Source organism: Rhea pennata, chromosome 9 (assembly GCF_028389875.1).
Source record: "Rhea pennata isolate bPtePen1 chromosome 9, bPtePen1.pri, whole genome shotgun sequence".
In the NCBI taxonomy this organism is placed as follows: Eukaryota; Metazoa; Chordata; class Aves; order Rheiformes; family Rheidae; genus Rhea; species Rhea pennata.
In genome coordinates, this window is record NC_084671.1 from 19894560 (window position 1) to 19911260 (window position 16701).

A 16701-nucleotide genomic window follows, 5' to 3' on the forward strand; every position below is an offset into this window, starting at 1 on the left:
AACAGAGTTCAGTCTAAATCCTATTGGGTAATATTCAGATATTATGAAAATGACTGTGATAGAAGAATTTCCTTTAAACAAGATTTCTAACCTTCTCCCCTTTCTACTGAAACTGGTATTTGTAATACTCCAAAGATAATACATTGTTAATCTATCATTCCTATAGCTGTAATGTTCTTGGGAGACTTTTCATTATCTTTTTTCCACCTTTACTTTTCTTAGGCTGGAGGAGTTTAAGAAACTAAATCAGGTTCCAAGAACAGTGAAAATTTCAGACTCTTTTAAAGCCAGAAAAGAATTAAGTTTTCAAATTTTCTTTTTAATAAGCATTCCTAATGGCTGTGAATGCAATGAATGGTACACCATTCAGTTTTCTCTCCAGTTCTGAATTCTTTTCTCTTCCTTACGGAGTCTGGTATGTGTGTTTATACCAATCAGCATTGTCCTCGTGGTCCATTGCTTTGGCAAATAGAAAGATTCACTGCAAAAGAAAAGAAAAAAATAAGATTCTTCCTTTTACATCATGAAAATATTCCTAATGTAGCCTTTCCTAGCTTTGTGTTCCTGACTACGCAGATCAAATGGCAATCTTTTTTTTTTTTCACATTTCTTTTGGAAATGTTAGAGGACAGGGTATTTTGCAATTCGAAGTTATGCTTAGTTTGAGGAACTTAAGCTACTTTGTATCAGCTCACAGTATATAAAGAACTCTCATCACTGGTGGTCCCATCCATATATTAGCAAAGTTGGAGTTCACTTTACATTCTTAGAATCCTAGTGCCAGAGTCTGCTGTGCACTCCTCCACTGCTCATTCAAGTATGTAGCCTACTATAATGCAAAGGGGGTGGTTTGGGGCTCATAAATGTTATCAAACAGCTGACTGAAGCAGGTTTCAAATCAGGCCTGTCTCCATCAGAAATCTGCTAGCACTCTTAAATGGTGTTTGAGCATACTTGCAGCTTTACAAGCTCCTGTGGAGCCTGCGACTTCTTTCAGATCTTGGGCATCTGGACAGTTGTCGTCTTAGCAACCTGTTGGAAAAAGCCTAGGAAGAGAAACTAGTTGTTAATGGGATGTGTGATATAATAATGTTTTGTGTGGGACATTTGGCAATCTGTTCATGCATTGAACAAAGGAATTTGAGGCAGGTGAACTAAAGAGTGTAATAGTAGCTGTTTGCTTCTCCACCTGAAACTGTCCTTTTCCTTGCACAGGGTGACTTAGGCCTGTCTAATGACTCAATGTTTGATATCATGTTGTGGTGTTTTAACTTATGGAAATGACTCGGATGGTAATGAAGAAACCAGCTTGCTGGGGGAAGCTGTTGAGACTCCAGAGAGCTTTCCTGCACCCCAGTATTGGCATCTCTGCATCTGAGGGTGTGACTGTAATCCTCACACTTCATCTTCAAAGCAGGGATCCTGCCGGCTGAAAAGCACCGCATCAAAATGGAAAGCGTAACAGCAGTGAAATCTCATTTAATGGATGATGTCCACTTAATTCTGTCTGTTGTAGGCACAGGGTTCATATGCATTCCTTTTAACTGTCCTGTGCAGACTTTGCAGATACAGGAGTTGTGGTTATTAGTTACAGTAAATTTTTAGAGCCCTTGTAATTCATCTGGAGGATTTCTCTGTTTCATATGTTGTGCTTTGTCTTTATGGGACCTATAAATAGTTATTAAGCAAGAATCTTATTAGTCATAACATGAAAGCACAGCATTAAACTTTCTGTATGATTATTGAAAGTGCTTCTGTGCCAATACAGTTGATTCCTCAAGCGTTTTTGTCCGCGGGCTAATCTTGATTGTTTTCACATATTTCAAAGTCAGAACAGGAACTCCAGCTGGAAGCGTCAGAACCAAATCTTTGCTACTGTTCATCACAGGGTAGAGTTCCCCAACTTAAAAATCCAAGTGTCCTCAATATCTTAAAGAAGTGCTGTAGCAGGAGTGAGGTGTATTATTAAAGGACCGTGTGTTTTTTGATAGTTGAGGGGGTAAATATTTTTATGATGTCTAGTATTTTAAAATAGCATATTTTAATACCTTGGCTTGTTGAACTTTAGTCTTGCTATACTTTAGCACAGTTGACATACACAGTAATTTGGAGGTAGATTTTGAGAGCCATAGACTGAAGGTGCGGATCGCCTGCAGCTCCTCGTGAGGCTCTCGTGCTGGTCGCAGGCATGCAGAGCAGAGTTAACTTGCGGCGGGGGGCTGAATTTTGGCCCTCACGGCATCCTTTGGCCCCCTCGAGGGAGGGTGGAGGCTGTTGCACTGGTGTCATGTGCGTCCCTGGTCAGCAGACTGAGCCCTGAGTGCGCTCTGTGCAGCTTGCCCCGCAGCATTGTGGCTGCATCCAGCACGCCACCGTCCCAGTTTCTCTATCCAGACTCTTGCATTGCCTCACCCTTTCATATTTAACATCTTCTGCTTTCAGCCTCACTAATAGCTGCTTTTAAACAGCTCGCAAAGCAGTGGGATTCCTCTGTGCACACTGTCTTTGCTGCAAGAGGCCTGGCTCTTATGGGAATGACTTTTATATATGTGCTTGTACTCCCCAAGACTGCCCACTTAGTGGTATCAGACAGAATACAAGCAAGGAAAAAAGAGTTATGCTTGCTTTCAAGTATGAGTAGGTGTTTGCTTCAGTTGTTTCTCTTTTCTTATTTTTTTCTTCTTTTTTTCTCCAAAGGGTTGATTTGCATTGTAGAGCAAATCTTTATTAAGTGCCCCTTTCCCTGAGGTAGCCATCACACTGTCATTGCCAGAGCAAGAGCTAAGAACTTGCAGGTGGAAAATGTTTGCAGGGTAATCTATCTCTCTCTAAGGAAAAATTAGGCCAGCTGGGCAAGGAAGAAGGAAGAAAAAAAAGAAGGAAATGAATTGAAATTGATAGGCCCCTTGGGAATGGGCTGAACAGCCGCCTGGCCAAGAGTGGAATAAGAAAGTTCATGCAAATGTGTGCCAGCCCTCCCACGTCCCACTGCTTCCATTGCTCCATCTATATTTTTCCTCCCCCACACTCCACTCGAGCTAAACAGTCCTCTGGAATAACGCCTCCTTATTTGCCGAGAGTAAGGTCTGATTCTGACCTCTTGATGAATCTCTGCCTCTAGAAAGGTTTTCCTTGCTCCTGAAATCAGGTTCATGGGTGTGTTCTTCATTATTCAGGTTTTTCATCATTTTCCTTGTTGTTCAAATTCAGTAACTCAGCAGAAGTATAAGATTTTTAGTTGGGATATTCTGAAGAGAAAAGGCTGTACTACTTTTTATTATTATTATTTTAACTGTATCTGGTTTACAATAGTCACAGCTCCCAGCCACAGCAAGTTGCTTACAGAGCAGCGTTAGCTGTTGCACTGAATTGGCTTGCATCTTGTGAATTCACTGACTGATACTTGAATGTGCTGATTGTCCTCTTTGATATTTATTTTGATTAGCTTTTTCTTGGAGGAACACAAGAAACCTTCATAGTTATAAGCTAAAATACTGAGGCCTATTCTATATGTTGTCCCCAACAATTTTTTGACCATATCAGTAAAAAGCCTATACTGTTTGCATAAGTCTGTGTTGAGAATTATCTGCAAGCGTTAACTGCATCTTTTAAATAGAGTAGTAATGAAAGTGCCACAGAGGAAAATTGATCCTTTCTATAGAAGATTCAGTTGTACATTTGCTGAGCGGAAAGTAAGGGAAGTGTGAATTAGAGGGTCTGTGCTCATCCTCACACAGAATGAGCTTTTTCATTGGTACATGTGGTACAGAACATACGATGCTTCTGTAGGGATGTGTTTATAATCCAGGTGAGTATCAAACACTTCTAGAGCTTATCACACATAAATGGAAGAGTGCTGAAGATACACTAAACAAAGTCTTGCTCTGCTTGAAGTCAAAGTACTCCCCTCCGCAGTGGGAGTACTGTAGGAACATGGGTGCTGTGCGTAGGCTTTTCACCTGACCCTCCAAGTCTGGTGTTAGTCAGAGTTGAAGTCAGTTATATTATGTTTATTCTCAATAACCTGTAATTATTGTATTATTTATTATGATCTAATGGTCACATTTTATCCTGAAAGATAACCAGGATTTATATTAGACTGTATATTCATTCTGAATATAACTGCTGCAGGATGCCACTGGTTGTGCTGAACTATTCAGTTTGTTTTAATATGGGATAGAACTGCTTATATAGGTGCATCTATTTCCTTGCCTTTTTTTTTTCTTTTTATATGCTAAAACAAATAAAGCTGTCTCAAAAGATTGTGATCATGCCTTGGATGGCTTTCCTAAATTCTGGCCACATCTGCTGCATGTTTTACACAGACTTTAAAGGGAGATTTCCTAAGCCAGTTCTGCATGGCTAAGAAAATGCCACCTTTGAGTTTTCAGCTTGTTTCAGTTTTTGCTCCACTGGGCCTGATAAGTCCCCTCTGTGTCCCTCTGGGCCAAAGCCTGCTCTGCAAGCAGGGACTTGCAGAGTCGCTCTCTGCTGGGAACATGAGAAGAGGCTGGTGAATCCTCTCAGCTGGAGGCCTTGCCATGTCCTTTTGTCTGTTGCCTTTTCTGCTGCTTTTTTCTGCTTAGCTTTTTGTATTTTAATCTTTTTGCTCTATCCTTCACTCCATTCTCCTTGTCTGCTGGACTGTCATCCTTGCCGTGCCTTTCTGTGGGATCATCTTTCCTGTTCCCACTTTGAATTTCCCCCTAATGCTGCTGCTGCTTTCTCTACAGTATTCTCCACCATTTTCCTTCATGATATTCCTCCTTTTTCTGTATCATCTTGGAAAGCAGCTTCTGCTCTTAGGTTTTAAGCATCTTTCCCCCTTTTTCTCCTGTCCCTCTTGTATGGGTTGATGCAACTGTTGAAGTGGTATGTAGGGAGAAAAAAAAATATATATATATTAGAGTAAATCCTTCAGCATACTATACAGTTATTAGTTTGTATTTTACACTCTGTTGCTAGAATTACTAGAAATTTTGACAATATTTGTGTCTTTCTTGTTATAGGTGGGTACCTTACCAATAAATGTGTGTGCTTCGTGCTCTTATTCACAATTGTGTGCCGTATTTGTTAAACTGAACAACTTAACTGATGAATTAAGCTACATAAATAATTTGAGGTTATTGTATCTAAAAATGTAGTACCATGTTTAATTATGTTGATAAATGTTCTACATAAAATAAATCACACAGTTATTCTGATCTGCTTGACAGCATAGCAATACCCATTAGTATAGACTTGATTCAGGTCTGGGTTCCTTATTTAAAAGATGGGTGTATTAAGGACAATTTCAGAAGAGAAGTAGGCTAAAAGAAGAGAAAAAAGAAGAGAATAGGCTAAAAGCTTTTGGAAGATGAGAACTTCGAGGAGATGGTAAGAGGGCTGAGCAAATTCAGTGTGGAGGGGAAAATGAGCCTCAGATGAGAAATGATAGTCCTATTAACATACTGCTGAATTTCGTTAAGAGGGTAAACGTCGGTCCTTAAGGACAGAATAAGAGTAGAGCTCATGCTGCAGCAAGGGGGAATAAAAAGAGTAGGGCAAGTGTATTTACCATACAACTCTTAGGTAATGAAATGGGATGCAAAGAGAAAATCCACAGTTAATGTGCATGGAGAAAGTCATGCCTAAGCTAGACAGTATCTTTTGAGGTATTAGCCACATGATTTAATGATACTTTCTATGCAGTTGGTGCAGAGAATTAGTAAAGCATGTTATGTTGCTTTCATCCTGCTCCCTTCCCTCCCTATATAATTCAGTGTGTTTGATTTAAAAGGGAAACTGTGCTTCAAAATATGGGAGTGTATGAAATTGCCTGTTCTTCAAAAACTATGCACCTAGCTATAAAAGCAAAGAATTTGTGCTTGTCTAGTCGAAAGGCCCCTGCGATGTTTCTCTGCGCTGCAGCCTTTTCTGAGTCCAAACAGTTGTAGTAATTCTGTTATTGTTCTTTTCTCTTCAGGCTTGTAAATATTACAGTTCCCAGTGGCATGTTGTGAACTACAAATATGAACAGTATTCAGGAGATTTTCGACACTTACCACAGTAAGACCTAGCTTAAGTTATTGTTGTTGTTCTTTTTTTCTCTCTTTAGGTTTGTGTTATTTTTCTGAGCTGTGTCCATATTTGCACTTTCCTATATCCTGTATTTTCTACTTATTTTACTGTATTTATAGTGGCTTGCATTTTTAAAAAGGGGAAGAAAAGGTCCTTCAGCCAAAGGTCAAGACTCTGCAGAATTCACTAGTTTCAACAGACTCGTTTAGTGCTGATTCGAATCTTAGAGGTGTATTTGTGTATTCAAAGCACAGTTGATACAGGAAAGCTGGTCTTCTGTTTTCCTTAATAATGCATGAATCACTCACCTTTATCTGGGATTAATTCTACCTTTAGTTGCCTTATATAACAGAGGAGTGAGATTTTGCTTAAGGGTTTGTTATCTGTACAATACAGAGGAGTCTGGGCCCGTGTTACAGCTTCCATTGGTACAGCACTAGCGGTGCAAGGATGCAGCAAGGTGCCAGTGCCCGTGCAAGCATTCAGCCTGTCTGTGCTTGGAGGCCCTGTAAAGACGCTGAGAGGAGAAGGCACACCTTAACTTGAGCGGAAAGAAACGAGGGATTTGGTGTCCGTTCTTTCGTGCATGGGTTTCTGCCCATGCTCCCTTTTCTGGGAGGGAGCGTGTACTCTAAGGACGGTTTTGCAGAGCAGTTGATGAAGTCATAGGACACCTAAATGAGCAGTTACCAGCTCCTTTCTTGGAACGTGAGTCATTAAAATCATGATACTGAATGAAAGATTGCTGTGTGCATATAACACCAACTACAGGAATGAGTGCTCCAGGCTTGAGTTGGAGTAAGAATGGAAACTGGTGCTAGCCAAACTGTTAGAGGAATCGGTAAACCAGTCAGATGCTGCGTTCAGTGGACTTTGTCCGTAAGCTTTCTCTCAGATCTGCAGCTCATCTCATTTGTCAGTATTTTCATGAACAGTAAATGTAGTAGTACAAAATGCCATTAGAAGCAGTTTTGCTAATTGTTTTAGAAAATAATACATTAGTACTCAAGAACAACATTTGCAGCACAGCATTTTTTCTATTTATTAAAAGCATCTCTGCTCTTACGAAATATGCATTTGATAGTCATGATTGCATTACTTGCACAGAAGTACATTTTAGCCAGTTATATACATCCTCTTCAGTGAAGGTTATTTTAATATGATGACTTCGCTTTCATGAGTTCACACTCACGGATGTTATGGTGTCTTGGTTCTTTCTTCCCCCCTGCCCTGCAAGTAGGGGATCATAACTAAACATCTTATTTATATTATCGGAGCACAGCACTCGGGAATGTTTTTGAATGCAGCACTACTTGCTGCTCCGAAAGTAAACTTAAAGCAGGAGCATCTCTTTTGTTTGTTGAAAGTTGCTATGGCTTTTGCACTTAACATGCCTTAAACAAAGCTGTTTGGAGCCCACCAAACTTCATAAAGTTTTTGGATGAGTGTTAAGCGTGTAGTTTGCACCATGAGAAAGGTGCAGTGTTTAAAATGACACGCCTTACTGCAGCCAAAGTACTCTTCCTGCCTAATGCTGTGCTAACCCTTCTCAGGGGGCTTCACACGTAGACGTGCACGAACTGGAGCTTGGCAGCCTTCAGCAGCGTTGAAAGGACTTCATCCTCGTTCGCGTGCGAGGACAGGCGGTGTTTCACGCTGTCATACACCATGCCGATTAATAGCGATTAATTCAGATGTCTGAATTCACTTTCTGAGTACTGATCTCTTTGATTGAGAAGCAGTTGCAATTTGGCACAAAATGCATAGAACAGGTGCTGGGAATTGAACCTGTCCACAGTGTAATCCCACTGAACTTGGGTCTGTAACAGCGGGGAAGGGCTCAGTGTGCTGCAACACAACCAGAATGTTTAGCAAGTGCTTTGGTTTATTTCTGAGTGTGTTCTTCCTCCGAAGTTTTCTTCAGATCTTTCTACCTCTTAAATTCCTCTCTCTTAGCTCTCACTACCTCTTTTTATGCAGTTCTTCATGCTCTGCTCTGTTATAGTCTTGCTTTTTGAACAAGAAGGGGAGTGGAGGAAGCACAGTGCTCACTCAGTGTATGCGCAGTGGTGGCAGCGTGTTGGGGAACAGAAATTGTCAGTAGCGAAGTTTTTGCTGTTGTTTATAAAGCGACGATCTGCAATGTTTGGTAAATATTTCAGAACTGCTCTCTTGGAATTCTTCATTTCTGTATGGCTCGGCAGAGAGCAGAGAAAAGAGGGTTTGCTGAATGAATGAGGTTAACTCCTTACAACGTTTTATCTGCCGCCTTAAAGGGCTTCCACCCCAGAGGAGGAAAGGAGAAGCTTTTAAGGAAAATGGTGTGGGGGGTTGAGGGGACGAATGTTTCTCGGGTGGTCGGCGAGGGAACGCTTTTGCAGGGAGTTTCCCCAGAAATAGTTCTGGTGGAGCTGCGGACTTGCGCCTTGGATCAGCAGGCTTCTTAAAGCTGTGCACACGGTGGTGTTTTGCTGGTGGATGCAGACGTAGAACGTGACAACTGACCGGAGCGTTGATTTGAGGCAGCCCGAGTTCGTTCACGGGGCTGGCCGGTGCAGAGAGAATTCGTAATACCTGCAATGTGCTGAAGAAACTCCTTTACAAAACCTGCTTCTAACGACGTAGACTTCGCTGTGCCTGTCCCAAGCTACGGACGCCGTGTCTCCTCCTTAACGTGCCTGCTCCGCCGCCTGCGGCGCGCTCAGAGCTGCTCTGGCGGGCCGGGAGGGTTCCCGCCTTTCCAGGGAAGGTAGCGTGAGCCCGTCCCTCCGCGGGTCCCGCGTCCCCTCCCCGCTCGCCTCAAGCGTCTCCCTCCCCTGGCGCTGGGGTGGCCGGCGCCCGAGCGGTGCGGAGCCTCGAGTCCGTCTGTCCGCGTCCCGCCCGGGAGCGTGACGGGTTCTGAGCGCTCGCTGGTGAACAGACCCCGTGGGTTCCTGTCTAAAACCAACCGCCTGGAAGGGGGCTTTTCTGAAAAGTTTGGCTTCTTTGGGGCAAGAGGTAGTGGGAGATTTTTAAAAATTTTTCTTGGCTGCATTGGAAAGCCTCTGATGGGTTTCCTTGACAAAAGCTAACTCTTCTGTAGAAGTCATATGTCGATTGCAAAGCCAGACTAGTTGATTATGTTAAATAAACACTGAAAACGGAACAAATTAAAACAAAAAGAAATCTTGTGTTCTGTTAGCTGCACACGTTTCGCTGTGCTGGCTTCTCCGAAGTGCTGACCTCAGTTACCATAGGGCAGTGGCGTCGCGATAAAACTGGTTTTGAAACGGAGAAAGCGAAGAGGAAATCAGCATTGCAAAAGAGAGATCCTCCTGTTCGTTCGTACGCAGGGTACAGATCGGGAAGATTAAAGGAAAAGCAGCTAGAGGTGTTTAATGTCGTGTGCTCGCGTGGGCTAACGCCTGCTACCTGTGGAGAACCACCTTGCTAGTGGGGATATGGTTTCTAAGCTCCCGCTTGCGTTGGCTTCCTTTTACCGGAGAGTGCTGCTGCCTTATTTCCTTTCGAAGTCTGACTAAGAAAAACCAGAACCCCTCAAAATCTGTCTTCCTGAAAAAAAGTGGGATTTAATGTAACTTTTCTAGGTTTTCACTTGATGATTAAAGGTTTTCAAGATTATAAATCAAGGTTTATAATGTTCAAGAATCTGAAAACAATTTTAATGCTTCTCAGACCACAGAAAAAAAAATCTAGGATTTGTCCTTTTAAAACTATCTTTTATTTTCTGCATTTGTGTGGCTGTTAGTTAAGGTTTGATTCCGCATCTTAGTACTTTAGGCCTCAGTGCAATTGCTTATGTGCCTTAAATTAGGCAAGTGCTTAAGTGCTTTGGTGTTTTTTTTTTTTTTTTTTTTTTTTTTTTTTTTTTTTTTTATTCAGTGCTGTTTAGCAGTCTGAAATGTGAAGCTCTTGTGTGGTACAGCGTTGAAAAGATGTCTGTATGTTTTTATAATTCACTTTAAGACTTTTTTTGTATATAAAGAACTTAAAATAGTAAAAAACTATGGAAGCTTTTGGCAAAAAGTTCTACTTTTCTTCTTGGTTAGAAAAAGTTTATAGTTTGCCCACGCTCATTTAACAGCCTTAAATGAGATATTTCTTTGGAAACTGCTTGTTTTTGTTTCCTCTCTGTTACGGAAGAGCAGAGAGAAGAACAAGCAATGACCTTACCTTGGATTTAGGACTGTTGCAACTTCGTATTATTGGCAAAAAGAAAAGGTGTGTGGGCTTAAGAGAAAAGCTGTCTTTGCAAACTGTAGTGATTTTTTTTTAAAGGATCTAATAGAATCATAGCAATAGGGATATTGAAGATGTTTTGGGGAAGTCAGGATGGTTGCATCTCTGAAACAGCAGGTATATTAAATTAATAGTCCATCTCAGATTATATTAACGATTTTTTGAACATGTTTTTCCTGTCATGGCAGGAATGAATGTAGACCCGAGAAACTGCCTTCGCATTCCTTTGAGATTGATCACGAGGATGTGGATAAAGATGAAGTATGTATTCTGGTTTGGGTTCCCCCCACCCCCCAAGAAAGATATTTGTTGCTCTTACATCAAAGAAAGAGTGCAGATGGAGCCTTGTTACTACCTATAAAATATTTCACGTTTTAAATAACTCTGAATTGAACAGAACAGCTTTGTTTCTTATGTCATGTGCACAGCAAGGATATTAATAAAGTCTTATTTCAAAAGGAACACAAGGGTGATTATTTGTTGTCAAGCAGATATTCACGTTATGGTTTATCTTTCACCTTAAAACTCAAAAAGAAAATCAGTGCAATGTTAATCATGTCTTTCATACAGGATACAACATCCCACTCATCTTCAAAAGGTGGCGGTGGTGGTGGAGGAGGATTAGCAGCGGGAGTTTTCAAGTCTGGTTGGCTTTATAAAGGGAATTTTAACAGCACTGTAAACAATAGCATTACTGTTCGGGTAAGGAAATAGCATTATTCTTTCTTCAGTTTAGATTGTGCCCCACCAAGGCACGTTTGTTTGCTGTTGTCATTTAGCTTTTTATATCTCAAATTATGTTTAATATTAATACTTCAGATGATCATAAAATAATGTTACAATTGTCTGCCTAAATAGTGCAATTGCATTTAAAAAAAAACAATTTTCAGTACAATTGTGATTTTTTTCTTTCTTCAGTCATTCAAGAAGCGCTACTTTCAACTAACACAATTGTCGGATAACTCATACATTATGAATTTTTATAAAGATGAAAAAATATCAAAGGAGCCCAAGGGATGTATTTTCTTGGATTCTTGTACAGGAGTTGTGCAGGTAAGTTTCATTTTACTTCATTGTTGTTTTGATGTCAGATAAACTTAAATAGGAATTACTAAAGGCACGTATAAGCGCACGTACATGGATTGGAGAGTGGTCTTATTCTCCATTGCATTAGATGAAAGCACTGTTGCGTTTGTATTTTTAAGTTAGGATGAGATCTCAGATTGGCAGGGTACAGTAAATCAGTTGGACTGTGATAACAAGTCTTGTATACACACTTTGCCTGTGGCAAATGAGGAAAAATATAAGTTTCTTTTCATTGAAATTACTTTTTTTAGTTACTAGGTTTTACCATATGCACATTAAAGATTAAGAGCACAATTGCTATGCATTAGAGAGATTCGGATTACAAAGCATCAACTATTGAACAGTAGTAAGTCAGTCTAGCATTGAAGTCCTGAGCTTAGATTATTTAGATTATTCAATAGGCTCCTTGAAGAAGGCTGTCACATTCAGAGGTAACAATCTTAAAAGCAGCAGATTCTTATTGTTTATGCAGCTTAGAAAAATGAATAGCCGGATACATCCAACTTTGCTTCCAAAGGCTGGATTCTTAACTTTCTTTTCTTTCTTGCTACTTTCCCTCTTTTTAAACTATTTTTTTTTAAACAATGTTATTTTAAATAATATGTTGCTTTGGTTGATCTAGCACGATGTTTCAATTTCTTCCCCCCCCCCATACTTTGTTCTTCCCAACTAGTAAAGATTGATAACATTCCACTGACTAGCCCAGACTGATCTGGAGGTTGCTTTGAAATAAACTTTTCAGCTAATGCAAGGGAAAAACTTTGATAAACACTAGCCTTTTTTGACCATAAAGTCCCTTTCCCCCAAAATAGGGTCTTTGAAGCAAGAATAATCAGTAAGAGGAATTTACTCAGTGAACAAATGTTTCCTGAAAGCCCCTGCAGAACCTGATTCCCATGGTTGCACCCAGGGAAGTACCAAGCTGTAGGGTTTCCTCTGTGTAGTTTGGAGAATGCTTCTCATTTCAAACAGATGTTAGAGAAGGTAGAGGCAAATACATGGAAGAACAGTGATGTTTGCCTGTTCTAGCCTGTTGGCTTGGAAGTCCCTAGCAGGTGTAGCCTGGGAGTGTGGCAGAAACCACAGAAGAGGTTCTGATATAAAAGTCCTCTTTAGGAGTGTCTGAAGTCTGCAGTCGGTCTTGCACTGAGATTTGAGCTTTGTGTATCTGCAATAATTATCAGTATAGTGGAGGCAGTGTAAACTGCTCCAGGCAGTTGGAGAGGTCCTGGTTCTCCTGCTAAGGAATTGCTACTGCTACCTGATTAATTATGGTTAAGAGACCTTAACTCAGTTATTGTCAGTTTTAGGCTATCTGTTGCCACTTGATTTTCACCAGGCCATGTGAGTTGATGTTGCCTGGTCATTTATAAGAGTAGTTAAAAAGAAAGGAAAAAAAAGGGGGGGGGGGAGAAATGCTCCTGCTTGCTAGTAGTATGTGCTTTTTTTTAAGATAGGCCTTAGCCAAAACCCTAGTTAAGCCCTGAATGTCCCTGTAGTGTGGTTTTAGATACAGACTGAATAGTAGCTCAGAAGGTGCCTGTTCTTCAGTGATGTTTCCGATGCAACTCTGCAAAAATGTCTTGATTTCAAGATTTTGGGGCTTTTTTGACAAAAAACAGCTGAAGAAACTTTTGAGAACATCCTCCTGAACGTTGACAACTGCCTTCTAAATCTCCAGCATCCCTGTAAACTGTCCGAAAGTATTGGAACTCTAACTTTACCTCTCGTCTACCACCAGATATTAGTTTCCTTGATTATATATGTATTATATAAATGTCTTCACTAGCAAGAGGTGAGTCTTAAAGGGGTAATAGTCCGAGGATCGTCAGCTGTCAGAGTCTCTATTTGCAAAACATGATGAGCTTAAAATCTGAAAGATGAAACATTGCTTAGAGTTGCCATAAATAAGGAGAATTGGAGCCATAAAATTTGGAGAAAGAGTCTGATAAAACGGAAGGCTTAAAGGAAGACTGTGATGTGAAATATTCTGCTTTCACTAGTTTTGTACTACTATAAACCATCTGACTGTAGATGAATGGCTTCTGAGCTGCTGGCTGATAGAGGTTTAGTGTCTAAATTGAGATAAACATCCTAAAGAAAGCATCTCCAGATGAAATAAAAAGTACCTCCAAAACAATTCCATTATTTTGGAAGAATGACCCTGCAGGCATTAGATTTAGCCTGATGTTTCATGTATAGCTTATCCACAGTTTTTTTTGGTTTTTGTTTTTTTGTTTTTTTTTTTCCTGAATCCAATATTATTTCCTTCTGGAAGAAATTTTCAGTTTGAAATTAAGTGTTGAAGATTACAACAAGCCAACCTCAGGGTCCACATACCATATGGAAGGGGTTAGAGAGAAGCAAACTGAGAAAGGGCACATTTTTTTCCTATTAGCTGATCAGGAGGAAAATAGTTGGCTTTAGATTTGAAACAAAGACTTTGCTGTAGATCTCATCTTCTTGCCAGAAGTCTGAAGTGCAGATGGAAAAGTGGATATTGAAGTTTTCCTGCCCTAATATTCTTAAGATTCAGCATGTGAGACATATTGCTCTTTTAGATAATACCTAATAGCATTACATTACCTGGTATAAAGATCTTGGCCATGTCTGTAAATGGAAGTACATAATACAGACAAGAAATGCATTCATTTTAATGCTCTTTGTACTCTTTCAGAAGAGAAATTGAAAGGTAGCATTTTTTTTTATAGATCATGCATAAATTGATATACATAATCCATTTATACAAAGACTCTGTCTTCAGGAGCTTTGAACATGCGGTAGCCTAAGGTTCTTAGCATATTTCTCTTCAACATTTAACCCTTGGTCAAACCATTACGGTTCATCATTACAAACAGATTTCACTGGAGTTTTAGTCATTGTTTTACGTTAATTTGAATGTATACAGTGATAAATTTTGCTGTGATCATAACTTCAGGCTCCCAAGAATTAATTGCTACAAAACCCAGCTATATTCTTACACTAGTCTAGTAACTTTTAGTAGCTTGGATGAGCTAAAATTTATGTATATGATAGAATGTTCACTTTAATGTAGTACTTTATGGAAGAATTAAAACAAAACTTTTTGCTCCAATCCAAAATCACTTTGGGAAGTTGAAACTTCGCTGATTCAATTGACCAGAATAGCTCCAAAACTGTCTGTGTTCAGCACTACCGATTCCTAAGCTGGATCACAGAATTGTAATATGAAGACTGGAGCAAGCAAGTAATAGCAGATTTTCATAGAATTCTTTTTAAATCATCTCTGTTGATGGGGAAAAATGTACATGAAACTTTATTCTCAGTGCCTGGAGTTCTCTCTCTCTCTCTGCTAATCCAACTCAGTATTTAACTCTTTCTTGTACACAAAAGAAGATACTGCTATAATCTCACTATGTGAATTATTGGTATAGGACTATGTTTCTCTGTATTGACATTGTGGTATATAGAACTAGAGGATACCATTGCCATAGGATTTAAGACATCTAATAAAGAAAAATAAAACCTAGTGCAATGGCCACTTCCAGGAGGCGATGAACTCTTTTTGGGTTCATCAGTGTCACTTCAAGGTTAGATGTGTCAACAGTGTCTTAATTTTAGTCAACTGCAATTTTCTGGACTATTGAAAGTAAAATGGTAGCACTGATGTCCGTAGTCAATGGTTGTATAATTTGGATTAAGTAAAAGGGAATAAGGAGCGTAAGTGTTCTTGGAGATCCAAGCCCAGAGGATAGACAATTGATTTAACTGTTTCTATAAGACTACCACAGAAAAATCTTTGATAAATTTGAGGAACGAAGGATATGATATTAGAAAATCACATTACTACACTTAATTTTATCGAGCCCTTTCCCTATGGACCTGTTGATTTTCATGACAGAATTTGATGGATTAACCATCTACTGCAGGTAGAATGTAGTGTTATAGAACAGAACTGAATCTATTGCCAGTATACTGGGAATTGATTCTAATTTTATATTTTGGAAGGGTAGAATTGCAGTGACTGAGTGGTAGTATGTCCCACCTTTTGTATGCTGCAGAGAGTTATTGAAATTGCTGTAGTCATTTTTAAATCATTCTAACACTTCAAGGTGACGATACCTGTCAGAATTGTCCACTCTGATCTTTTCATGCAGAGGAATTTTTATCCTTCCAGTCTTCTGGAGAGATTTGGTTAATTTCTGTTCCAAGTTTAGACTTACTTTTCTGAAAGAGCTTCATGTAAGTAATGTAAGCACATAGTGCATGTACGGCTCCTCTCATCTTCCTGCCCCCATCCTCCAGAATAAAATTGTGCTGAAATTTTCTCATCCTAACCACAATATTTCTAACTTCATTAGATGCTCTGAAATTTAGTTAGCTTGAGATAGCTTGTTAGTACTTGAAATAGAAAACTGTATAGATTGTTCTTATTTAGTTCTTTTGACCTATTTGCACCTAATCTTAGCAGTCAGGAGTGGGACACACTAACCTCATGGTGACTTTTTTGCTTGCATCTTGAATTGAACCTGGTGAAGTCCATCCTGTTCCTACTGAGCAAATATTCATATTACTTAGCACTGTCTTGTATCTTTTATGTCTGGCATGCTGATTAGACTTGAGCTTTTAGGGTGTTCTCTCCAGACAACTATAAATCATGTAGCAATACTCATTTCATATATAATATTTTCACCCTCACAGGTCTTTCATTATTCCACCTGGGAGGTATTCCCTACCAAAGTTTCAAGTGTTACTGTCCACAGTCTTAGATGTTCCTTGGCTAGAAGTTTTCAGATGCACAAAGACTCAGGTTGACGTAAATTTGCATTAATATCATACTGCTTAGATTTTCTTTAAAGCTAGTGAATTTTGCTTGAATTTTAGTTTTTATGGATCAACCATACAAAAGCCCATCTTATGGATGTCTCTTTCAGTACCTTCTTATAAGAAGTTCTGATGCTTATTTTTCTTTTCCTTTTGTTACAACAGAATAACAGGCTTAGGAAACATGCCTTTGAGCTGAAAATGAATGACCTCACATACTTTGTGCTGGCAGCTGAAAATGAACAGGATATGGATGACTGGATTTTCACTCTCAACAAAATCCTGCAAATAAATCCAGAGGGGACCATTCAGGAGAGGAAAAGTGCAGATCTCACCGATCTGAAACTTGGTAAGAGTGAATAACTTTGCATTGCATTTCAAATCAAATGCAAAAAAAATTGAACCTTCAGATTTCACTATTGAATCAATTTAACTGCCTGAATCTCTAATGGATTCTGAACCTATTGATTTCTGACGAAGTAGCACCAGTCTTTTGGCAATCCCTTCACAATG

At 39.6% G+C, this 16701-nt stretch overlaps 1 protein-coding gene across 6 annotated transcripts in view; it reads left to right on the plus strand.

The window, feature by feature from the left end:
- Positions 1-16701, plus strand: part of DOCK10 (dedicator of cytokinesis 10) — a 130326-nt gene that overhangs the window by 43993 nt on the left and 69632 nt on the right. For all 6 annotated transcript variants that reach the window (XM_062582210.1, XM_062582211.1, XM_062582214.1 and 3 more), the window contains exons 4-8: positions 5966-6048; positions 10488-10560; positions 10870-11001; positions 11218-11352; positions 16354-16537. In XM_062582210.1, coding sequence (XP_062438194.1) covers positions 5966-6048; positions 10488-10560; positions 10870-11001; positions 11218-11352; positions 16354-16537 — 607 coding nt within the window. The remainder of the gene's footprint in view (positions 1-5965; positions 6049-10487; positions 10561-10869; positions 11002-11217; positions 11353-16353; positions 16538-16701) is intronic.